The sequence below is a fragment of the Perissodus microlepis genome, chromosome 11 (assembly GCF_051167445.1).
Source record: "Perissodus microlepis isolate ML-2025 ecotype Zambia chromosome 11, ASM5116744v1, whole genome shotgun sequence".
NCBI lineage: Eukaryota > Metazoa > Chordata > Actinopteri > Cichliformes > Cichlidae > Perissodus > Perissodus microlepis.
Genome location: NC_140471.1, coordinates 6,804,378 through 6,830,081, shown reverse-complemented (window position 1 = coordinate 6,830,081; position 25,704 = coordinate 6,804,378). Strand labels below are relative to the sequence as shown.

At 40.9% G+C, this 25,704-nt stretch overlaps 1 protein-coding gene across 2 annotated transcripts in view; it reads left to right on the top strand.

Moving 5' to 3' along the window:
* The window catches only part of LOC146377141 (low-density lipoprotein receptor class A domain-containing protein 4-like), a 252,368-nt gene that overhangs the window by 121,342 nt on the left and 105,322 nt on the right, over positions 1-25,704 (top strand). For both annotated transcript variants that reach the window (XM_084944948.1, XM_084944949.1), the window contains one exon: positions 7,719-7,859. In XM_084944948.1, the coding sequence (XP_084801074.1) occupies positions 7,719-7,859 (141 nt within the window). The remainder of the gene's footprint in view (positions 1-7,718; positions 7,860-25,704) is intronic.

Genomic DNA, 25,704 nt, shown 5'->3' with positions numbered 1-25,704 from the left:
ACATGATCACATGCATATGACATGTTGGAGTGTCCTAGCAGTGCATCAAGTAAGACAGGACAACTGAGGAAAACTGTAACTGAGCAAAAACACTGACAGACAATGCTCCAACCCAACTATCCACACTTGGAGTCATGAACACAAGTGCACATTCACACTCCTTCACAACCAACAACTTATTATTATTCACGTCCAGACTTTACAAAATTACAGCAGGACACCCACACACACACTTATCACATGATACAAGGGTTAGTTTTAGTTAATGACAGACAAAAATATAGTGTTTCTTTCTTGAAAACAGAAATCACCAAAAATTAACCATTATTTCTGGCAGACTAAGGTCCCATCCGCCAGCAACCACTCACCAGCTGGTTAGGCATTTCCCCCTAACAACCAGAGGTCACTGACTGGTCTGTACGCGTGTAAGATTAAGGCCTAATAAGTCAAACTCACTTGTCCTGCTGATATATCCGCTGATCTCTGTGACAACTTATATCAGCTAAAACCCTTCTTCATATCCAATTAGATGTCCAGTATAGGGCCATACTTGTTACATATCTGCAAGCTGATTTGCAACCCACCTCCACCTCAGCTCCCCGTTTTCATAGTATGTCTGACCTAATCAGTGTCATATCTGTATCTGACGATATTTGATAGTTCAAGGTAAAAAGACTGAGCAGGGAAAGTGTGTGAGTTATGAGAGGTCCTTCTTAATCTGGTTTGACTCTGGCCATCATATCCTGTGTTTAAACGCTACAATATTGGCATAAAAGTAGGCTGACCCATCGGGACAGAAGACAGCCATTTAACAGATGATTGACCCGACACCATATAAACAGACTAACATGACTTGTTCAGCTTTCTTTCCTGTTATGTTACTTTTTCTATAACATGCACATGACACTGACCAGTGGCAGCTTAAGATGTTCTTGTGCGTAGAATATAAAAGTACTATATTCACTACTTTGACCCAAAATCTTTCGAAGGTGTTTGCTTGGGTTGAGATATAGTGACTCCGAATAACCCCTTTGAACGGCCTTTGGATGAATGGTTTCATTCAAAGGCCGTCCAGTTAGACTCCACTTCAATACAGATAGAAAACGTTTCATCATAGAATAAATATGAGAACTCCAAACCCCGTTTTTTAATCGTTTGCGATGGGCCTTGAATCTAACCGAACAAACAAATTAAAACCATGTCAGCTAAATGTCTCCCGATATAACAGAGCCACCAGATCCTGTCACTGTAAGGGTCAAGGGTTAAGGTTTGTCTTTTCATTCGACACAAGTCTGTATCTGTGAACGCTACGTTAACAGTAGGGCTTAAATTCTTCAAGAATTCAGCTAGTTTCATAAGATGGCAGTTCATTCAATACATTAAGATCACGAGAATACCCACAATCCTTTTGGGCAACACCAGGCTGAATGTAAAATTGTGTTTCTTTGTTTTAAAAAAACAAAACAAAAACTCCATCAAGCACCTTTGGTTTGGGAATATACAGAATATAAGCTCGAAATGTTGCCTTCAGTTATTTAATTTAGTCTCCTACGAGTCCTCCAACATGGAAGTGTAATTATTCCTGTCAGCTGATAGTGCGCTTTAGTGGAGAGTATTCCCAGGCAAAGTTTTAATGAAATAAAAGCAAACCAAACCACTCTAGACCTGCTCACTTTGCCCAGCTCTGTCTGTGGTTCACATTACATGTTAGTGTTCACTAACATGTTCACAGTACGTGTCACAGGTTTTGTGTTTCATAAGTGATGTTTGTTGCAAGCAGGAGCATTTTTTGAAATTTCTCTCTAAATTATCCATCTGAGGAAAAACAACTTTTGTCTGAGTTCAAAAACGTATCCATGGAGATGACATGCAGGTGAACACACCTCCACATCTCAATTACTATTTGCTAAAGTTTGTGTGAGTTTTAATTACAGTAATAATGATGTTGGCTGTGGTGAACCAGAGACCATTTTTACCAGTGAAACTGTGCATCTTTACTTCAAAATGAGCTGTGTTTGTTCACTCGATATTCAGGAGCCCCGGTGAATGATCAAGTATTAGAGTAAATACATGGTACAGCTAATGGATTGCTGTTCGGGCTACAGTATAATTGGTAATTCAGGCACAGTTCACACACTTAATTATTAAACGGTGCTCAGTCTGACTAGTGTGCACTTGCTCTGTCTAATGTAGAAAAATGAAATGTGAAAAATTCACATAGTGTCTCTCCCTGAAATGATGATGCAGTTACTTTGAATAATCCACAAACTGGGTTCTGGTCTTTATACAGAAGAGGAAACAGTGTCAATTGTTGACTTTCTGGATGATCTTGAATAAGAAAAGGGATAAAAACACTTACAAGTGTTTTTCTGCAGAAAACTAAAAGAAGAATTTCAATAACTTCCAAACGTCTCTGTAGAAGATATTTCAGAATTTCTGCTAGCAGCCTGGTCTTTACTCTTACGTAGGTATTTACTTGTAGCAACTATATCCATCACGGACCATGGACCATGACGGTGATAAGACTGATTGCATGGCTGTATTCTAGGAGCTCTTGGCACTCCCATGTGCATGAAAATCCCAAGGCAGACAAGGCTATAACGGCACAAAGCAGAACAGGCATCAGCAACAACAATTTAACACTGATTCCAGCATGAAAGTAACAGCTGGGTTGGAGGTGTGTTGTAAAGCAGCTTGTATATTTACAACGATTGTAGACAAGTTAAAGCAACTTAGGCCTTAGTTACACAGGCCTAAAGACCAGCCAGCACCCTGCCCCCGGCAGTCTACATTCGCTAGGGAAACATTTGTATTCCTCAACCTGTTGGCAAGTGCAGGCTGGCTGTCACTGGGTAAAACCAGTTTCAAAGACTGTACTGGCCCATTTTTGTCGCTATCAGGTTGTCACAGTTGCATGTAGTTTGTGTGGAAGATGCTCTCTTGTCTGCAAATTTTAATTAAGCCATTGAAAAAAGTGTGATGCAAACCAGAAAAAGAGAAAGTTACCTTTCAAAGTAAAACTTCTTTATTACTGCTGAAATGAACCCATTTCAAAAGGTGCAACTTTTATTTTGAATGTTCAGAGTTTATGGCTTGCGTTGCACTCTTCAGTTTTACTACCGTAAAGTGATTAATTGTTCAGTATCTACAATTAAGTCTGTGAAGGACATCAGCTGTGCCCTGCTGAGCTTATCGTTGAGTTTCATTTTATAGTTAGCCACATGGCAAGTGATTGACTTGAGTAGTTATGGACAAGTTTTATTGTGGTACCTTTTCTTGAAAACACTTAAAAGAAACTAAATTTTGCCCTTGGTTTTACCTTTTGGGGTGAATTGGTCATCATCATTCAATTTTAGTTTTGTTTTTATTATTAATGTTTTTTTGTGGGGAAAACAAAAAAGAAGAATCTGCTTTTGTAGTTGACCTTGTGAAAAGATGCAAGAATTAAAAACTCTGTATCATGTGTAAAAGCACAAGATATTGCCCGAAGCATTTTGCATATCTCTCTTTGTAGTTCAGAGATGTTACATTTTTTAATCCAAAAACTGTTCCAATTTGTCAGAAGCCTAGTGCCTACTAGCACTTGCAATGTAACTTGACCGGTGACACAGAGATTCTGGTGTTTTATTAGTATCAAGTAGAGAGGGGTTTCTTTTATTTAACTTCACACTGCCAGTAGCATACCTTAAGGACATTTATTAGACTTCAAACAGCCAACCTGTACTGGAAACAAATGCCTTCTTTCCTTTATAAGGTACAGTTCCCAAAAGGAGGTCGTGTCTTGAAGAACAAGGAGAGCGCCGCAAATTTTACACCACCAAAGTCTGCTTACCAGTACTGGGGAATACAACTGCATATGTGATTTAAGTTTTATGCAGCCTTTGATGCCTGTAGTGTGAAGTCTGATAAATGTGATGTCACTTGAATAAAAAACAGGTGGGCCAGAGAAAATAAAATCTTGAGGTGTGGAGACAGAGAAAGTGATCTCTGCAGCCCTCTTTGCTGCAGGCTAGCAGCTCCAGGCTGTATCAGCTAATAACAGCATAACCAAGAGGACTGGATAGAGCACTCAGAGAATTGCTTGCCTAGTGCATAAGCCAAAAAAGTTTTCTACTTTCTAACTTTGCTTTCTTGATGATCAGAACAGGTGCTAATTAGTAAGTAAAACTTTGTGGATTGATGATTCATAACATAGTGAAGACCCGCCTTGTTGGCGTTATATATGTCACACTAGGGAAAAAACTGCCCAGAAAATCCCGCGTGACCAAAATTATAACAACTTACTGATGAGTCTTTTGAAGTGGTTGCTTGGACCAGGCCCTCAAACATTTGGTAGCCTATTCCACTCTTCAAAGTGACTTTGGCGCATCAGAACAATGATAAATCTGCAATAAGAGGAGTCAGTCTGCCATTGGTCTGCTATCAGTTTGTGAGTGAACGGGGTTGATTTGGTGATTACATCCAATCTGTTTGTGATAATAAAAATAAATATTTACTGTGATAAACTGACAAAAATCACAAGTCTGTAGTCTGGTGCAAATCTACTGCTTACATTCAGAGTCCAGCCTGAACCTCAAAGATGTGAAACAGAAATTCCTCAACAAATAGTTACGCAGTAATTAATTACTTTAACCGCATTGCATTTTTCTGTCATGCAGTAACTTAAGTAAGTTAATACATAACAGCTGCAATTATGTTGTTATTTGTGTTATAAAGGCCTCTTCAGTTATCTGCAAACTGGGCAAACAGAAATTTTTTTTCAGTGTGCCTGGATGAAGGAAATGGTGGAGCATTCTACAGCGTTTGAGGAGTGAGAGTATGGACATGTGTGTGAGGGCAAAGTGCAAGCTGTGTTTAAGACAGAAACAACTGTATTATATTGGTAGTGTACATTGTGCTGTCGGCAAGCATCTGCACAGATGGCATGTTAACACAAAGCTAGCCAAGAACCCAGAATAATGCTAAAGCTGCGTGTATGCAGACCCCAGTTCAGCTGCCAGAGCCTGAACTTCAGCAGTTAACAAAAGCAGCGATAAGCAGTCAAGCTTGTAGCCTCTGTTTCTACCTGTATGTTTCTATAGTTGACTCATTATGGCGATTTCAAGTCTCTTTTAGCTAGTTCTGTCACAGTCTGGCTGAGGCAGACTGTATGTGTTTGCAAGAGAGGACTCAAACGCAGACCAAAAACTGAACGTGACGTGGCTTTAACAAAAAACAAGCCGTTTATTAAGGCTAGGAAACAAGGTACAAACAAAGGGCATAGGTGAAACTAAACAATAATCTAAACTGGATGAACTAAAACTAAACATGAAAAAACCGTAAACATGGTGAACTGACATGGGTACCTGAAGTTGTGACGTGGATGAGCAGACGACCTGACAAGGAATGACTGAAGACACACGGACTAAATACACACAGGAGGATAATGAGGGAAATGGAAACACATGGGGAAACAGCTGACACACATTCAATTCAATTCAATTCAATTTTATTTATATAGCGCCAAATCACAACAAAAGTCGCCTCAAGGCGCTTCATAGATACAGAGAAAAACCCAACAATCATATGACCCCCTATGAGCAAGCACTTTGGCGACAGTGGGAAGGAAAAACTCCCTTTTAACAGGAAGAAACCTCCGGCAGAACCAGGCTCAGGGAGGGGCGGGGCCATCTGCTGCGACCGGTTGGGGTGAGAGAAGGAAGACAGGATAAAAGACATGCTGTGGAAGAGAGACAGAGGTTAATAACACATGAACATAACGACGTCACAAGGGGAGAGTAAACTAAAAACATTGAACATAGGAACACAGGACCCCTTCAAAATAAAACAGGAAACATAATGAGACGCAGACATGACAACCTGAACTTGACAACGTAAGACACAGACACAAAACACATGAAGGGCAAGGGAGACTTAACAGGGGTTGGAAGACACAAGGGGAATCTAATAACAAATGAACTAGAAAAGCTAATGAGCTTAATCATATACTATCAAAATAAACTAAAACTCAAAACACTGGGTCATAGGACCCAGGATCGTGACAAGTTTTCAGGTTTTGTGTTCATACATTAAAACTAAAAGAAAGATTGTGTGTGTGTGTGTATGTTGTCATTAGGATACGGATTTTTCATTGTTGTTGGTTAGGCATTTGTAACCTGAGGTTAGCCTGATAGTTATGTAACAAGCTATTTCAGATCATTTTACGGATTAAAGCACATTAACATGTAACTGCATGCAACAAGTAGTGTTAAGTAATGAACTGCATTACTTTTAGGAGAAGAAACGAGGAATCTGTAACACATGACTTTTTTTGTTACCATCCCAAAAACTGGGATCTTCTATTTAAAGCATCACTTTTACAGGTGGTGGTCATGATGGATTGTGGGTAGTCTACGCACCAGATGTTGATAACCCATAGTGCAAGGAACTAAAAAGAAAAGACTGCATCTACACTAAGAACTATTGTCACAGTGCTAGCATAGTGTGCATAGAGTTTTTTCTTCCTTAGAGTAAAAACTAGCGACAATTTAAGGAAATTTTTACTATGATATTTTTTTCTTGATTTTTTAAAATACTTGTTTCCATTCAGCATAAATGCATTTTTCCTCCACGTATAATCAAAAAACATATCAATCATAATGTGTCACAGGAAAAACCATCACAGTCTGTGCGAGTGCACATCAACACTGTCATTCATGTCTCGCTGTTCTTGCAGTCGGTGAAGTTCTGGCGAACTTGGTGTGAGTGCAGCTCTCACATATCGGCTTCACTAAAAACACATACATAACACTCTGAGCCACACTAACATGGCCTTGCTTTGTGGTGCATCAAACACTTTGTTGTTATTATTCTTATTTGTTACGATTAAAGCTCTACATGATTACACACACACACACACACACACACATATATATATACTTTCCCATTTACAGTTTGGAGGGTTTTTATGTTTTTTTCAAACCAGATAGCGCTAATCAGGCGTATTAATATTTAGAGGGAGAGAAGCATTTTGGTAATAGCCGTGACGGGAGCACATTACGGTTCAGGGCTGCGGCACATCAAAGGGCCGTTTGAAAGAGCTGTTTATTTATTTGTTGTTTTGAACGGGAGACCACTTTTTTGTCTGACCTTGTTTCTGTGTGAACTCAGCACATTAACTCTGCTTTGTATTTGAGCTTACAGGTAAAAAAAAAAATCATTCCACGTGACCTTGCACATTCTGAAGCGTAGATAACGGGGAGGATTTCACATAACAGTCCAGCATTTGAACATTTTGTTGTCTGTACGGTTTATCAATGCTTTTACACATTTCAGAGCTCGCCTGCATGCACTACTACTGCAGTGACACTGGTGTATGTGTGTGGGCGGACTTTTTTTTTCAACTTGTGTTTTTCTCTCTCTTTCTCTCTTTGTATTTTTACCAAAAGGCATTTTTATATATATTTTAATTTTCCACTATGGTTTGATTGTGATTGTTTCTAAATGTTTTTTTTTTTTAAATTATAGATCTTTCCAGAGCAGAGAAGAAGCAGACTAATTCTTTGAAAGATGATTATGACTCTGGGATCTTGAATGAATAGAACACTTTGTTCTGATAGGAAACAAAATGTGGTATTAACATCAGGCTTTGCCTCATTTCAATGTACAGCTTCAGACAACTAAATGTTTGTTATTCTTGCTAAGAAATGTAACTTGTCTTTTATTCCCTCACCGTACAGAGTGCAAATTCCACTGCACCAATGGGAATTGCTTGCGTCTGGGCTCGCTGATCTGCAACCAGCTGAATAACTGTGGGGACAACAGCGATGAGGAGAACTGCCCTGTGGTCACCCAACACCCTCCGCCGGGCATCTTCAACTGTGAGTGTTGCAGGATGCTGTTACACATCTGTGTCTCTATCTGTCTACCTCAAACCATCAAACCACACCAACGCATCCTCTCTCTGCTTTGCCTCACTTCTGATTTTGCCCCACCGGGGACAAGGGTTTGGGTTTTTGAGCTTTTCTCATGGGTGTTGCAAACTTTACCAAGTTTCTGACTTCTGCCCCTGGCACTTCACATTCAAAGTTTTTAAATGGTGCAATAGTTAACTTCACACTTACTTTTATCATTCATCAAAGTACTTTTGGCATGTTGTTGTTTTACATTGATCCATCACTTCAGTGTAATCCTAATGAAGCCGTATAACCTGAAAACCCATGTTTTCTTTGCTACATATCTGGAGCGGTATATTAGTTTCTTCTGTGGACCAAACTACCTGTCCGGTGCAATAGCATGTGTTCGGTCAATAGCAAACCGAGATGGGTTAAGACTCTGTGACAAATGACGAAATGACCAAGTTAAGGGAACCAAGTCAAGCTGACACAAACTGACCTGAGACCTGCTTCCTAGTATACTTAATCTAATTTCAGAGAAACGTGAGTTTACTCAAATGCAAAACTAATCATCTGGAAATTGTGTTGAGGGCTGAAAGCACAATAAGTGTGAGAAGCAGACTGCATAAGAAGATGGCTGTAGCAAGCAGTGATGTCATCCACCCAAATGTTATTGTTAAGAGTTAGAAGTTACTTCGGCATTGGCATTAAATTAATGGCAGGGTAACTGTCACTGCATGAGAACTTGATTTCAGTTGCATGTTGTATTGTTTTGTGACGTCATCCTTGCTTATCAGTATAAGGGTACAAAGTGTACAGGCATTATACCAAATCTATATACCGCACCCTCTCATCCCTACCGCCAGCACCAGCCACCTGCTTCTAGCTCCTGCTGAGCACCACTGTCCAGGGAACAAGATGAGAGTGTTCCCTTGACTCGTCACAATCAATGAAAACATAGAAGGGGAGTGAGAGAGAGAGAGATGTTGAGAGGGGGAGATGGAAAGAGAGGTGCAGAGAGAGGGAGAGAGAGACAGAGAGAGAGAGAGAGAGGGTGAAGGACACCACTGGGCTTCAATGGCTGTCTGCCAGGCCACTTTGATGTGCTGCGGCGTTCTCTTTCAACAACTTTTAGGAGGAGAGGGAAAACTTTTTACAGCAGCACTTTCATCCTTGGCTCCATGAGAGAGAGAGAGTGTGTGTGTGTGTGTGTGTGTGTGTGTGCGCGCGCGCGTCTGGCAGGTTTCTTACCTTCCTCTCCATCTCTTTCTCTCATCTCACCCACCCTCATTCACTCCCCCGCCCTCTACCTTCCTCCCTCAAATGTGTTTCACCTCTCCAACCCCTCCAACCTTGTTGTTTTTTGAATCTATCTCACTTTTTTTCTGCTGCTGTCTATCTAAATTTCTGCAGCTCTACAAGGCACAGCAAATGAACATTTTTTATATTTGTTTAAATTTTAGGGTGATTTAAATTGGTGGGGGTGGGGGGGGGATAATTTCCAATGGATAGAATCCTCCTGAGCTGGGTGCTTAAAATATTTAGCTATCTAGAGCGGACGTTAATGTAAGAGTCTGCAGCTTGCATTACGGGAAAGCTGCTCAATGAGTGTAATTTTCTGAGCTGGTGCACATTTTCTGTTGATGCCATAGAGACACAAGAAGGGCAGAGAGATGGTTGCAGGGAAAAGAAGGTGAGAGAAAGGAGAAAAACGGAATAGGACGATTACAAAAAAATAAGAAAAAAAGTGCAGGCAGTCTCAGGGGGAGACAAGAGACAAAGAGGGGCTTGAAGTGAGATGGAAGACCAGACAGAGACACAGCCATGGATGGAAAGAGAGGGGGATTAAGAGGAGGAAAGGAGGAAGGGAGAGGGACATAGAAAACGTTTCTGTGTTAATGGAGTTTGCCATCTTGTTGCAGCCGCTGGCTGTTGTCGTGGCGGTGGCAGACAGATGGATCATGAATACTGTCTAGACACACTGCAGCCTGATGCCTGCATCTCACTCCCTGCACCTCCTCTGCTCTCCTCTCCTCTACTCTCTAGGTTCCTCACATCTGCTGCCAGCTGCAGTTTAGCACAACAGTGAGAAACAAGAAACCAAGTGTTGTTTTAGACATAGGTAATTTACATTTAAATCAGATCTAATAAAAATGGCATTAAAGAGCATCCAAAGTTTGCTTAGTACCTGTGCTTTTGTGGCAGCCAATTTGATTCATTAAAGTGTGTCTTATAATGGGCCAGAGCTTGCTTCCCTAGATTTAATGCATTTGTTAATAATGTTTTTAATTATGCTCGTGCATCTCCTGTACAGGCTGCTAAAGCTACTGTGAAGAGGAGTTTGCTTAAAGTCAACAGAAGGACAGTTAGCATCGTCTACAATGTTTTTTCATTGAAAAAAGTTCCTTTTAAAGTGAGACAGTGTAGCCTTTAAAAATAATGTCATTCTACTTCTTTCAAAGGGACCTCAAAGCTCAGTTTAGTGTGTTCAAAATACGAAGGCATTTTGCTGGTACGGGCTCAGTGTGGCCAGTAGCTCATAGTGGCTGATGTTAGCTAGTGTTAATAAAGTCATAGTCATTGAAGACTTCTGTCTCTATGCTAGTTATACAAGGGAGCAAACTACACTGACAAAATAACAAAGCAACAGTCAGACAACAGTCAGGACATGTTGAGGAGCTAATTTAGCCATTTAAATCAGCTGTGTTGGTTCGAGGACACATCTAAAACCTGCAGGGACACCGGCCCTCGTGGACTGAGATTGCCCACCCCTGGTCTAGGCTTTGCTTTGTACTGCTACCTCTTTTTACCTCTTAGCTATTAGAGGTGGGAATCACCATACATCCCACGATACGATATTATCACAATACTTAACTCACGATACGATATTATTGCAATTTTTAGAAATATTTTGCGATATTCAGATTCTGTACATAAAGGTAAACTTTATCAATATTCATTTTATCTAATATCAAAGTTTCGCACTCAGTCTTTCTCTCATTTCAGTCAGTTTTATTGTTGACAAACTGAACGGTTTGTATTACAGTCTAGTCCAACTTAACTGAATGCAACCATCTGGTACAATTATAGCTATTCTGAACTATGCAATTTATGAAAACTATGCAGCCCATTCAGCAACTGAAGAATTTGAAAGTAAATTAAAACAAAATATAATTTTACATTAAATAAAAAAGTTTTAAACTTAATTAAACTAAAACATGTCTTAAATTAAAATAAGTAAACTGTCATGTTTATTGCTGCCATAAAAAAAGTTAAACACATTTGGACAGTGTCAGGATTCTTGCTCAGAAAAAGGATCAATATGCTCTGAAGTCAGAGCACAAAAACTTTTTTTAACAAAATATCGATTTCTGCTGTCCCTGTATCGATACATTATTAGCAAACAAAATATCACGATACTACACAGTATCGATTTTTTCCCCCACCCTTATTAGCTATAATAGTTGAATTATAGTTCACATTAGACTAATTACTGATTCAGATTTGGCCAATGTAGGTCCGGTTCTCACTGTTTGGATTGATCAGCTTTATGCATGTGAAGAATTATCATTACCGAGTAGTTTTCAGTTCAGTCCACAGTTTCTAAGCCCAAATGCAGTGCGTCAGGTGAGAGACATGCTCGTCATTAGTTCTTGCTGTTCGCTGGGTTGTGTACCGCAACTTCATTCTACAATGTGAGACAATATCGAGTTCTACTCTACCTTTGAAGGAGAAGCTATCTGGACTGTAGTCCATGCAAGAGGTATTTTGGCTACGCAATAACAGGTTTTACTCACCACATGGACCACTTACAAGATTTGGCTTCCTGCAACTTAGTCCACCTTAGTGGCACCTTGACGCCCTTTTGACACCCTGGAAGAGACCAAGTAGAGGGAAACGTAACAATGTTCAACTGCATGAAAACTGTTTCAGATGTGAGGTAGTGATCTTGATCATGGGCCAACTTTAAATCAGGCATGGCTTTAGATTTCTACTGCTCCACTATCAGAAATGTTTAATCACACCTCATATATGCATATAGGATTCTTGTTAACATGATAACCGCAGGATTTTGTTATAATGTAACTTCCAAGTGTATTAGAAATATGAATTACTGGAAGATTAAAGGCAAAAACTGAGTTGCCTGATGTGTATGCACATCATGTCAGTCATCTATCTCAGACTACGTGAGCATTGACGGAGATTGTGGAATACTCTGACAGCACTCCAACATCAATCCAGGCACGAAATGTGGGAATATTTTATGTAAGACTGCTGTTCATGTAACCTGCAGGCATCTGTAAAATGTAAATATCTAAGAAGCACCTTACAGCCAGTATGAACACACTCAAATGCATCTTCATTCACAGCTTTTTCTTTTGTTACCACAGAGCCAGGATGTATTCCTAAGTGGGTGCTTTTGTTAATATATTTGCATTGATAGATATGTTTATGCATGTGTTATCATCTTAGTTATCTATAGTTATTAGTTATATGCAGTCTGGAAATGCTCTTGGGGACCCATGTGGATATTGACAGATGATTAATTTTGCTGTGTGCGGAGCCAAGAAGCTGTAGTACACAGATAGAAATTTTGCAGCATTCCAATGAGGATTTCCCTGCAGCTCTGAGCACATCATAAGAACATTTTCAGTAAATCTGCAAAGTACTTCTCCAGTAATTTCAGGACATTATTAGTTGTTCATATTGTGATAAGCAGTAGGCACTCCCTATTTTATCATAAAACCACTCCTAAAAAGGACAGTGCAACATGTCAGGCTTAAAAAAGCTTATAGCAACTAGGATAAAAATATGAGGAAGGCACATGCAGGTTCTTTGTGTCCAGTGAACTACATTTGATGCAGATGCAGATGATGTCTGCTGGTGTTAGAGTGCCAGAGTAGTAGCACGTACACTATTAAAGTAGCATTATTACTCTAAATAGCAGGAAAAATCCTTGTGGAGGCCCAAGTGACCTTTGAAAAGTAATGGCTGTGTAAAGCACCATTTAGCCCATGAGGAACCTTAAGAGAGCTTGTGTGTTTTTAAGATTGGGTGAGCGCTGCATGCTGCCGTTTCACTTCAGCCAGGCTTGTCTTGGCTTTCTCACCTTGTTAGGCCCTGCTGAAGTATGAGGAGGGGACAGGGAAGGAGACCAGAGGATGGTTCAGATCGATGGTCAACTCTAGCTTAGCCATTGATCCCATTCCAGTGTGAACGGCACTTCAATAGCATCTAGCAAGCCTTCAGGCTGGCTGATTGATTCCGTTTGTCGAGAATCATAACTGAGGAGGCTCATTATTGACTACTCCTCCATCCCAGACAGTCTGAGTGCCTTACACAGTGCTGTTGTCCACCACTGATAGCTTCAATACCTTTTTTTCGGATGCCTTTTTTTTCTTGTGATACACCATTTCTGAGAAGGAGTCTCAATAAAAAATGAAGGTCACTGCTGTGCTAAAGGTAAAGTGCTTAAGCTTATAGTGGGGCGTATATGCTTTCTTATTCACTTTATTTGAGACTCTGTTAGGATTTTTTTTTCATCTGTGTGTGAATCCAGTCTATTAACACTTACTTATTTATGCAGTAAGCGTGGGAAGGTGTTTGATGTTGTCTGGCTTGTATTTTTATGTCCATTTTTTTTTAGAAAGATTGAAAAGCACTTCAACTTCAGCGGTAACAGGAACGATTGTCTTTGTGATAAAGAAAAACATGATCTTCAGAACACATGCTCGCTCAAAGCAGTTTACCGTTCTCTTTTTTCATTAGAGATTTACTCAGGATACCGCTTGGTGAGGAATGAACCGTGGCTAAGGATTTGGTGGCCACTCATTGCTAATGTTGAAATTTTTTCCATACTGCAAATGTCTGACATTTACATTACATTATACATTTATGAAACTGCAATGCTCCAGTAGGCTGTCTTTCATATTTAGTTTTCTAACACCTAAAACCACTATATGAAACAGTTTTGTTACTACTATCATAACTACTACTTCAAAGCTACAAAGATTTCAGTTAACTTTCGCATTACTAAATTCACAGTAAACATAATTATCCAGTTTAGTTGTGTTTTTCTTTCCATTAACTACTGATGGAAACATCTGCTGTAGCTGCTAACAGAACCCACATGTTCACCAGTCATTCGCCACGTTTGCCAGTTATCGCGGGCTATAAATATAAATATAAATATAACGCTAATTGCGAAGCAGAGACAGAACAGCTGAGCTGTGTTGTCTGGGCACACACAGTAGGTGCCAAGACTTTGTTTCTGTACCATTTAGATCAAATCAAGGTTAGGCACCAGTCACAGTGGTATACAGACCTGTCGGCAACCAACTGGCAACTATGTCTCTACAGGAAAATGTGTATTCCATGACTGGTTGCGAGTGGTTGCTTGGGTTCTCTGTGAAATTGAGTGCCAGAGCCCCATTCACACTAGGCCGAAAGACCAGTCAGTGACCTCTCTGGTAACCACCAGTTGCTAAGCAAAAGTGTCTATTCCGTGAATGGTTGCCAGCGGATGCTGCTGGTTGCTAGTGCGGAATTGGTTGCAAAGTGATATACAGTGTTGCCTTCTACCTTCTAGCGATTGCTTTGATCACTACCTGGTTGTCATGGTTTCCAGTAGTTTGCATAGAAGACAACAAACAAGACAATCAAGCAACTGAACAAGTGGCAGTGAAACTGTAAAAAATGCGATGTATACCAGAGAGCTTTCACCTTCAAAGATTTTACTTGATCAGTTATATTTTTAAATATTAACATTTGGGGGTTGGGTTTTTTTCCGTTTTTTTCCAATAAGCAGAAGTTAGCAACAAAATAAAAGATTATAGCTTTTTTTCCCCCCTAAAATCAATAAGGCAGGGTTGGTCCCGTCCAAGGTGGTGGTAACTCTTGTCCATTGTCATCCAGTAACTATTTTTACAAATTAAAACGTGACACTCAGATTAGTGTGGAGCAATTTCACCAAATCTGAACTATTCAAAATCCTCATCATTGCTGGAGTTTCTCTTCAGAGCTTTTTAATGTGTAGCTTTGTGATATGGCTACCTGATAAGATTAGTTAGATTTATGTTTTTCAATAGCAGGAATGATATCATCCTTTATACAGATGACATGTCCAGACGTCCATGTTAATTTGATGTTTTAAGCCTTGAGTGGTTTAAGCCATATTCTCTGTGACTGAAGCTGAAAGTGTTTAGCAAACCCCATTATTAGATCTGTCCCAGTGGCCATTCCCATCCCAGTGTTGGTGATCCTAGACCCGTATTATCTTGATTTCTTCTACCGCCCAGCCTGCTCTTACAAGCATCTCTAAAGCATTTTTCATCCGTCTTCTTTGCTTCTTTTTTTTCTCACCCGAGGCTCTCCAACGGTCTCTGCGTCTATTTCCTCCCTGCTTTTCATCACTTAGCCTAATCTCATGGTTGAACAGGCCTCCGGTCAGCTGTCTTCTTTCCCTTTTACGCTCTCTTTTCTATCTTCTCCCTCCCTGCTATCCTATTCCTTATTACCCCATCTCCTCTGCTTCCTTCGTTTGCAATCGCATGTTCCTTTTTACCCACTTTTGACCCTAAAGCCCATGTTAGGTGACTTGCTGTGTAATTATTGTGTCAACATTGGCAGAGTCTCTCTCTGTGCAGCTGTTTTCAATGCCAGGACTTGCTCTCCACTGCGACTCAGAGGTCAATTAGGCAGCAAGTGAATGTAGCTGCGGGATGCCGCTAATTGAATGGGGCCGTTGGGTTTAAAGCATTGATTGTGGAGGGATGGTTTGTGAGCTGATCATTGCTGTGGTGACCTCCAGACCACAGACATACCTCAGAAACGTGTGTACGTGTGTGTGTGTGTGTGAGTGTGTGTGTTTGAGTCTAAATTCAGATTGCTATATAAGTGGTCTTAACCTGTCTCCAGTGTCTCCGTTCTACAGGGATGACTTGTTTTGTATTGCCTCTACTGGCACTGCGTTAGACCAGAGTTATATATAGGACAGTAATTCAGTATGAATTAAGAACACACAGTCAATACAAAACAGTGCAATAATGGACAGTTAAAGACGCATGGGTCACAAGCCTTAGTGTCAGTCCCAAGCATGGACAAATGGGAGGGTTGTGTCTGGAAGGGCAAAATCGAAAACATGCGGATCCATCCACCCTAAGTGAGTAAGTAAAAGTTTATTTGTAGCTTGGCAAGGTATGCTGCAGGGAAAAAGCGTAGTCAAAAATAACACCTAAATTTCTGAGGCTACGCTTCTGCGAGAGATCTAGATCACTAAGTTGCTGTTTAATGTGGGACACTGCACTGTCCAGTGCAATAATCAAAGTTTCAGTTTTATCTGGGTTTAATTGTAGGTAGTTGTTATTCAACCATTGGTTAATGTTTGTTCAGCAAACTCTTTTTAAACCAAGCTTAAAAGAGCAGTGTAGCTGAATATCGTTGGTAAAAAGATGATAAAACACATCACTAAACTGCTGTATTATGTGGCCTAAAGAAGGAATATTTATTAAAAACAAAATAAATCCCAACATGGAGCCTTGAGGGACTCCACATAGTTGCTCTGCAGATTCAGACATAATCTGGTTTAAGGACACACTAAAACCGCACATCCCAGCAAGATCCCTCAGCCTGTTTAACATTATAGTATGATTAACTGTGTCAAAAGCTAAGGAGAGGTATTTTAAGATCAAGACTGTGTATTCTCAAGTGCTTCAGTGGAATGCATTTTGCAAAAACCAGATTGGAAACAGTCAAAGTTGTTGTGTTTTTCCAAGCAGGCGGTAAGGTGGGCAGCAACTGCCTGCTCACTTATGTCTTGACATAAAAGGGAGTTTGGAAATTGCTCTATAATTTTGATATAATGTCAGGTCCAAGTTGGGGTGTTTTGAGCTTTGGTTCCACAGTGGCATGTTTAAAAAAGCTGGGGAACAACCCAGTCTGAAGAAAAACATTAAAAGGTTTACAACCTATGGGGCGACAGTCAAAGACTTTGATAAAAACCTTGGTGGGCATGAAGACGGCTTCATTTTATGTTATTTACCAGGGCCACCATATCATCAAATTTCACAGGTGTAAAGGTAGACCAGGAGTAAGAATTAGATGCCTCACTCGCAGAATAAGCTAGCTTTGGGGAGTTTTTGACATTGATTTCTCTAATCTTATTGACAAAAAGCCCTTTAGAGTGCACATTTATAGGTACTGTAGCTAGAGACAACTGGTGGTTACCAGCACTGATTTTGTCAAAAAAGACCTTGGGATTTCTCTTGTTCTTTGATATGAATCTAGAAAAATATTCTGATCTGGTATTTTTACTGGTTCATTTAGGTAGAGCATTAGATCTTGAAGTTAGAGCCTGGGTGCTTCAAGTTTTCTTCCATAGTCCTTCAGCTTTGCAACACATTCTCCATAAGTTTAAAGTAGACTCATACCTTCTGTGTGATAGAACTTGATAGGTGCCACTTGATCCAAAATGGATAAGCATTCTCTGTTACAGCACTGGACAAGAGTGTTTACATGACTTCTATTAGAACACAGAGAAATGTCAAACATGACAGCGAACCTTTCAGCAGTAGTCTCAGTTATTATGCATCGATGAGTTTTTGATTTCAGGAGTGTTTGATTAGAGCTAAAGTTGAGGTCAGAAAAGACACACTTATGGTCACTCAAATGTACATCCTCCACAACCTTGGTTCCTCTCGTGTGATGCTCGATAATGTTGATGGCCACAGAAAAACAAGGTATGGCTTTTTAGATGGGTTGGTCCAAAAACATGTACTTTTGAACAAAGTTAAAATAATCAGATATAGATAAGAGTTCAGCTGCTATGTTTGATGAGAAATCATCAATATGAATGTTAAAATCCCCAAGAATTAGAACTTTCTCCAACTTAATAATATAAGATAAAAAGTCGGATAGGAGCAGCTAGCAGAGCACAGTTATGTAGGTGAATAAACTCGCCAACCCTCTGCCATGTTTCCTTGAGAAACAAAAAAAATCTGTGTTTTCCTGTGAAAAGCTCAACTAAGTAACTAAGTAAATAACTAACTCAGCTAAGGAACAAAGACTGGTTGGTGATGGAGCGAATGTTCAGAAGAGCAATCCGACAGTGTAGGTTTCGCATCAGGTGGCCACAGTGGGACTGACAGCAGACCTTGTCCGTTCACGAGATTTCCAACTGTGCCGCGTGACCAACCACTGGTTTGGCAATGCAAGACCCAGGGCCATAGTGGTAAGGCTGCAATCGACAGAATCCAGAGGATTACACGAGAAGAACCAAGGCTACAGTGGCTGTGAGGGTGTATTTCCAACCACAACCTGGAGAGTAACCGGCAGTCAAAACGGTGAAGCCTCCCATCCAATCGGTGGATCTCCAACCTGGAGGCTCGTCTAATCTGTACCTGGATGCCAGCCTCTTTTCCTTGATTTCTTTTTAGGATTTCCTCAGGTACGTTCCGTGACTACTAAAAAATATTCAGGTGAGGAAGTGAAGCACACAAATGGTGGCGGAAAAGTTTTCTTATAACTGTTGCAATCATTGAAAAGGTGTTCCATAGACCCTTACATGTATACACAGCAGAAGTGAGTTGCTAGGGCTGATATTATACCAGAAAATGCATAAAATACAAGAATAAATCACAGACAGGTAGCTGCCAACCTTAGCACAAGCCCCATCTTTTGCACTGTCTGTGGCAACAGCAACCAAAAAACCTTTATTCGGAATAGTGTTATAGTGTTGCCATTTGCTAGTGCTGATTTTTGATCTTAATTTATATGAAGAAAGTAAAGCAAGTGTGAGTTATGTTTTGAATTTGAATTTCTTGTTTGTTTTTTTTAAATACAGACAAAATTAGGGTTAAAATACCAGACGGATACCACTAAGAGAAGTATTATTTTAAGGATATCCATTGCTGGTCAAAGCATTTGTGAAATAAATGTAATCTAATTAGCAAAAAGGCTTCAAATGCAATCTGTTATTTTTCCTTCAGATCAGAAGTAGCTAAATATAATATTAATCATGTGATGTTATCAGCTCACACGGAGGGTATGTCACTAGGCCCTGCAGTCCGTTTTGGAATTCTTTTCACTATGCGGTGTGAGCGAGCGGTCCACTCTCAAGACTCCACAGGAGCGCCCCCTCTCAGTGGCCGGCGTTCCTTTGATTGTGTTGCAGTATCCCCGAGGCAGCGGATGGTTTTGCACTGAAACATCTCACATGCGTTACTAATGAAGACAGCAAACGTTTGTCATTCTCTGTGATCAATGCTTTACTGATCAGTCTGACGTGTGTTTAGAGCTTTAGAGTGGTGACAGCTGACAGCTGATGGCTTTCAGTAGCAAATGCATTGTTGTTAATTCGCCACAGATCTCAACATAACATCTGCTAGTGTATATAACAGCGGGGGTCCTGCTGTGCTGCCAGGAGATGTTTCTGTGACACGTTTAAGATTGGCTGACTGACCTGATTTTGACCTACTTGCATAAAACAGCCTTAACTGTTTTATTTATTTATTTATTTATTTATTTTAACTGCTACCACACCAACCATACCACCTCCCTTTATATTTTTGTACTTACAAGCCAGCACATTCTGTTCTATGTTTATTGGCAAATGTTGTGTTACAGATCATGTTGACTCTTTGAGCCACATAAAGATGTCTTTTTTACCTCTCCTGCACCCTTAATGATGAGTTTAGGCACCTCCGTATGTATCAATAAAAATGTGATTTGATGACCATCAGAACAGTTTCCGGGGGTTTTTGAGGGTAGCTGCAAAGGCAGAGAGCACCCTCACCAACTTCCACCCAGTCATTTGGTTTCATAAGCAGTCCTGAAATATGACAGAAAGCACTCAGTTCAGAAAAGAGCTTCAAGGGTAGGTAAGCTTCCAAGGGGTAAAGAGTTAATGTATTACAGAGGTGTTTTCAGGATTGTTTTAAAAATCCTGTGAGAAGATTTGTCATTGAGGACAATGAGAAATCAATAAATATTGCAGCCAATGAAGTATTCGGGGCGATCGTGGCTCAAGAGTTGGGAGTTCGCCTTGTAATCGGAAGGTTGCTGGTTCGAGCCCCGGCTTGGACAGTCTCAGTCGTTGTGTCCTTGGGCAAGACACATCACCCGTTGCCTACTGGTGGTGGTCAGAGGGCCCGGTGGCGCCAGTGTCCGGCAGCCTCGCCTCTGTCAGTGCGCCCCAGGGTGGCTACAATGTAGCTTGCCATCACCAGTTTGTGAATGGGTGGATGACTGGATGTGTAAAGTGCTTTGGGGTCCTTAGGGACTAGTAAAGTGCTATACAAATACAGGCCATTTACCATATACTAGCTGCAGTGGAGGACAAGATTGAAACGCAAATAGCTAAAACAAATGCAGTCTTGTCTTTTCAAAGTAAATGTCTTCCCATAATATCTGTAAGAAATTTCAGTGCACATTAAAGAACATTATTTGCTTACTTTCTTACATATTTACTGAGGAGAAAAAGTGTTTTCCTGTTGCAGTTTCCTCCTGTAGTTGCATCAATATGACACCACAGTTTTGGGGAAACTTTTGTGAAATGTCAGGATGCGTGCAGCGGCACCCAAGGCTGCCTATTCAGTCACGCACCTGTTGTATTGCAAGTGCGATTACACATGATGGCAGACGATCAGCCGCTGAGGCACAGAGCTGCGATCGCATCCAGATGAACCGATGATTAATTAGGTCTGCATGTCATTAGCACGAATGCGCTGGAGGACCATATGTGTCATCTTCAGTTTTACTATGCCGTTCCTAAAAGGGATCTATTGAATGGACATGTGCGTGTGAGACGCATAGAGAGGAAAGAACGAGAGATGGGAGGGATTTCCAGCTCATTAAGATTCAGATTAGCGAAGCCATCCACTTGTTGTCCTCGGGCCCTCTGTGGAGCGGCCTGCTCTTCTGTGTGGTTCAAGGATTTACTCAGAGCAGACACAACATGAGAAACACTTGGGAAAGCACTGGATAAACACATTCATCAGGACCTCCCTCTTCCTTTCTTTTATCTTTCTCGCATTTACTTTCTGTAGCTGCTGCTTTCATCTGTGTTTCTGCTGTCTCTCTTTGTCTCTCGCCCTCCTTTCCTAAGCCCAGCGGCAGTCTTTGTAGCTTGTTTAATGTTTTTTTTTTCCTACCCCCGGCCGTACTCAGGTTAGACACGAGTGGCGCCTGGCTCTAAGTCCGCCGGCCCAGGCGGCGACGACAGCAGCTGCAGATCCTTAGAACCTCGGCTGCTGCCGCCCCCTCACCACACCATCACTTAACAGCGACAGCTCCGAACTCCTTCCTTCCATATGGTCACCTCCAAAGCTGAACCGCCTTTCGAGTCAGAGAGGGGGCTGAAGTGATTGTTCAGTCCTTTTTGGATATTCATGAGGCTTTAACATAGGAGATGTGCTTGATTTATTTTACTTTGAGAGACCGGTCAGTGTTGGAGGGTGGTGGAGTGCCGAGTAAATTGAGTGCACTTCAAAATATCTCCAAAATGCCAATGAAGGAAAAAAAATAGGCTTATGTTGCATGAATGTCATTCATTGTTGAGGCTGTTGGAAGGTGTTGAGACCGTTCCATCAGTTTTAAGTTGTTTTCTGAATAAAAAAAATTGCATTAAAGGGTAACTTTCTTATCGTGGAGAGTGCTGGGAAGCTTATGAAAACAGTTGTGTATTGTCCTCTCAAGGGAGCTTTGTGAAGTCTGATCAAGTGGGGTCAGACTGTGGTAAAAACTTGGAATATGGAGTTCAAATGATGTGGGTGTTTAAATGGCAAAGACAGCCAGTGCTGCTAAGCTGCATTGTGGATATTAGAGAATATAGGGATTTTAGAGACAAAAAATAGGGACATCTTAGCCTTTTCTACTTCATTTTTCTTTTTTGATCAATTTTGTTTTAAATCTTTTAATTGCAGGAATCCTCTTTAGGGCTTAGATCTAAACTTTTCATTTTCTAACCAGATTAACTTTCTTTCTTTTTCCATTAATTCATAATTAATGTATTATTAATGCACTGGTCCTCATAATGTCATGCCGTTTTTAGGGCTTTGAATGCAAATATGAATAATGACCAGCAAACAATGAGCCGTGTGTCATTTTTCATGTCACGAACTCCAGAAATCATCAACAGATTGGTGCCGGGTGGTGGCAGGGGGTTGTTTTTATGTTGTTTTTCTTCATCCCCATGACTCACACAGTGTTGCTTTTTGATCCAATGACATCTCCAGCCGCTGCCGCCACACTGGAGCCTTGCCCTTCCCCTTCCTTTATTTCTTTTATCTACAGCTGTGGATTGTCGGAAAACGTCTTTAATCGATTAACGAAAGTATAAAGAGTTCTGAGATTTAAACAGAAAAAAAAAGGTGAAGCTCTAAGTGTTACCCAGAGGTGCAAATGACAGATGAACGTGGCACTCTTAAAACTCTTTCAGAACTTCTCACTCCTCTTTCTCCTGCAGGCTTGTCAGAGTGCAGATTGTCTTCCAAGTTTGGGAATTCAAATATTCTTTTTCAGATATCAGAAGAAAGAGGAGTCTCCAGCGATGGCTGCTGCTGCGGCACTGTGTATCTGTTATGTGGGTCTGCTTCAATGAGAAAACACTCTTCTCCGGTGTTTTCCTTTTGGCATAGTTTACATTCCAGCGCAGATGTAGGATGGAGGTTTTGTCTCCAGCTACCACTGTAAGAAACCAAAACGTGTTGCAATGTTTCTGTTCGGCCCGGCCCCTCCTGAGTCGTTAGTATGCATAACAGGCACACTCCGGTGAACAGGTCGAGGTTGGAGGTCAAGGGTGAGTGGAGCTAATGCTTTCATGCTCTTGATTCAGCTCCTCTCGGGTGTAATACCCGCCTGTCAATTTGTTTGAGCTGCGGATTTACATAATGAATTTATATTAGCCACTGTTCTCCACACACTCCCTCCTTCACTCCCGTCTCTCTCTCTCTCTTCAACTCCTCTCTCAGTGTTGCAATTACTCCCTTTGCTCTCCCCTTCCCTCTCTCTCTCTCTCTCTCTCTCTCTCTCTTTACTTCCCCTTGTTCTCCCCCTCCTCCTTCTCTCCACTCCCCTCATCCTCCTCTCATCAACTTTACCAAGTGCCCAGAGAGCAGAGTGTTTAAATGCAAACGAGCCTCATTTCCAAACTGACGCCACAGCCCAAGTATGCCTCGCACACAACAGCTTCAAGCCCCGCTGAGAGGTTTCGACAAGAGATGGATGGATGGAGATGATGGAAACAGAGTGAGAGAAAGCGTGATGGAAATGGAGAGAGGAGTGGGGATTCTTGGAAGTGCCGCATGTTTAAAATAGGACGCAGAGCGGGAGTGTGGCGGAGCTCGTAGGTGTCAGGCGCTATTGACAGTCCCGCCAGAGAAGAGGTGATGAACGAGCCACTGTCTTATTAGTCAGAACATTCCATTCACCACACAATGAGGTATTTTTAATTTCTGCTCCGGCGCTGCTGCCAAGTTCAACACTATCGTAGTATTTCATGTTTATGCACTTTCATCATAATAACCTCAAAAAAGCATTGTCAACGCTCTTACTGGTTTAACCTACAGTGGTCTGAAAAAGTGGTGGTGTGTTTGCCTCCTTCCTGATTTTTGTCACACTAAAATGTTTCAGATCACACAAATTCAAATATTAGAGAAAGATGACAAAATTAAACACAAAATGCAGTTTCTAAATGAAGGTGTTTATTATTAAGAGGGGAAAAAATACAAACCTACATGGCCATGTGTGAAAAAGGGATTGCCCCCCCCAATTATAATTAACGGTGGTGCCCTGATTACTGCCACACCTGTTCTCAATCAAGAAATTACTTAAATACGACCTGCCTGACAAAGTGAAGTAGACCAAAAGGTCCTTCCTCCGATCTAAGGAAATTCAGGAACAAATGAGAACACAAGTAATTGAGATCTCTCAGTCTGGAAAAGGTTATAAAGCCATTTCTAAAGCTGTGGGATTCCACAGTCTCCACACTGTTATCCACAAATGGCGAAAACATCGACTAGTGGTGAACCTTAACATAAGTGGCTGGTCAACCAAAATTACCCCAAGAGCACAGCAACGACTCATCCAAGAGGTCATGTTGATGATCCCCAAGGGTTTTGGGAAAATACTCTGATGAGACAAAAATTGAATTTTTTGGAAGGTGTGTGTCCCATTACATCTGGTGCAAAACTAACACAGCATTTCAGAAAAGGAGCATCATACCAACAGTAAAACAGGGTGGTGGTAGTGTGATGATGTGGGACTTTTTTGCTGCTTCAGGATGTGGTAGACTTGCTGTGCTAAATGGAACCATGAATTCTGCCATCTACCAAAACATCCTGAAGGAGAATGTCCAGCCATCGGCCACTTGGGTTCTGCAGCCTGGACAATGATCCAAAATACACAATCAAGTCCACCTCTGAATGGCTTAAGAAAAACAAAATGAAGACTTTGGAGTGGCCTGGTCAAAGTCCTGACATTAATCCAATTGAGATGCTGTGGCATGACCTTAAAAAGGTGGTTCATGCTCCAAAACCCTCCATTGTGGTTGAATTACAACAATTCTGGAAAGATGAGTGGGCCAGAATTCCTCCACAGCCTTTTAAAAAACTCACTGCCAGTTATCAGAAACACTTTTGATTGCAGTTGTTGCTGCTAAGGGTGGCCCAACCAGTTATTTGGTTTAGAAAGCAATTATTTGGGGGGAATTTTTCCTCCCTTAATAATAAACACCTTATTATATTTGTCTAATATTTACATTTGTTTGATGATCTGAAAACATTTAAGTCTGACAAACAATATATCAGGAAGGAAGCAAGCCAAACCACATGTTCCTGAGCAGAGTTCTGTTTTGCATTTTGACTATGTTTTTGTACAGAAAATACAGACTACCCAGGAAGTCTGTTTACTATCTGCAGCAGTGTTTTACATTAAGAGTCAACCTCCAGGTCTGTGAAAAATGAAGCCACCATCAAAGTGCCAAAAAAAATTGCAGTTCCTCTAATGGCCACATGAGGCTCACTCCAAAAGCGAGTCAGTCCTCATAGACTGGAATGTTAACATATTCAGGTTTATAACATTAAAAAGCATGTTTGGGTGCTTTTGGATGCTCAGTGGCTGAGCAGACCTGAGAGCAGAGGTCCAGGATCAAGTCCACCCAAGGCCTTTCCTGCAAATCTTCCCCCTCTCTCTTTCCAATTTCCTTGACACAATTTCACTATCCAGGAAAGGCAAAAAATGCCAAAACCAAAAGTCTTCCAAAAGCATGTTCACAGGATGGTTGGAAAAAGCTTTCCATCGCCCCTGCAAAGTTCTCCCTTTCATAATGTCTATAGGGGTAGGCCTATGGGGTGGCTTCTTTGATTGATAGTGTGTGCTAAAACAGGAAGTTATAGCTTGTAGCTATCTGCTAGGCTTCACCTTCGATAGTCTGAGTCCCTCTAACTGCACTGAACTACCCTCAAAGCACTTTTTACTGCAGTCACACACACATTCATACAAGCGCTTTTTCTGTGCCTAAGCACCTTCTTTAACATTTGCACACATACTCACACTCAGGGTTTAGTATCTTACCCAACGATGCCTCGACCTGCAGACTGGAGGAGCGGGGAAGCGAATCACTGATGTTCCAGTTGGTAGATGACTCGCTTTTTGAAATTTTGAAAACTGCTCATAAATGTTACATCTGAGCTTATTAGCTTTATAGCTTTAAAGAGCAATAGGCACATTTGTTTAATATTGTCAAATTATTGTGAGTGAATTAAAAGTAGGTGGCAGTATCATTTACATGTTTAATGAATATTCATCATCTGGTTACATTTTAGAATGGGAAATA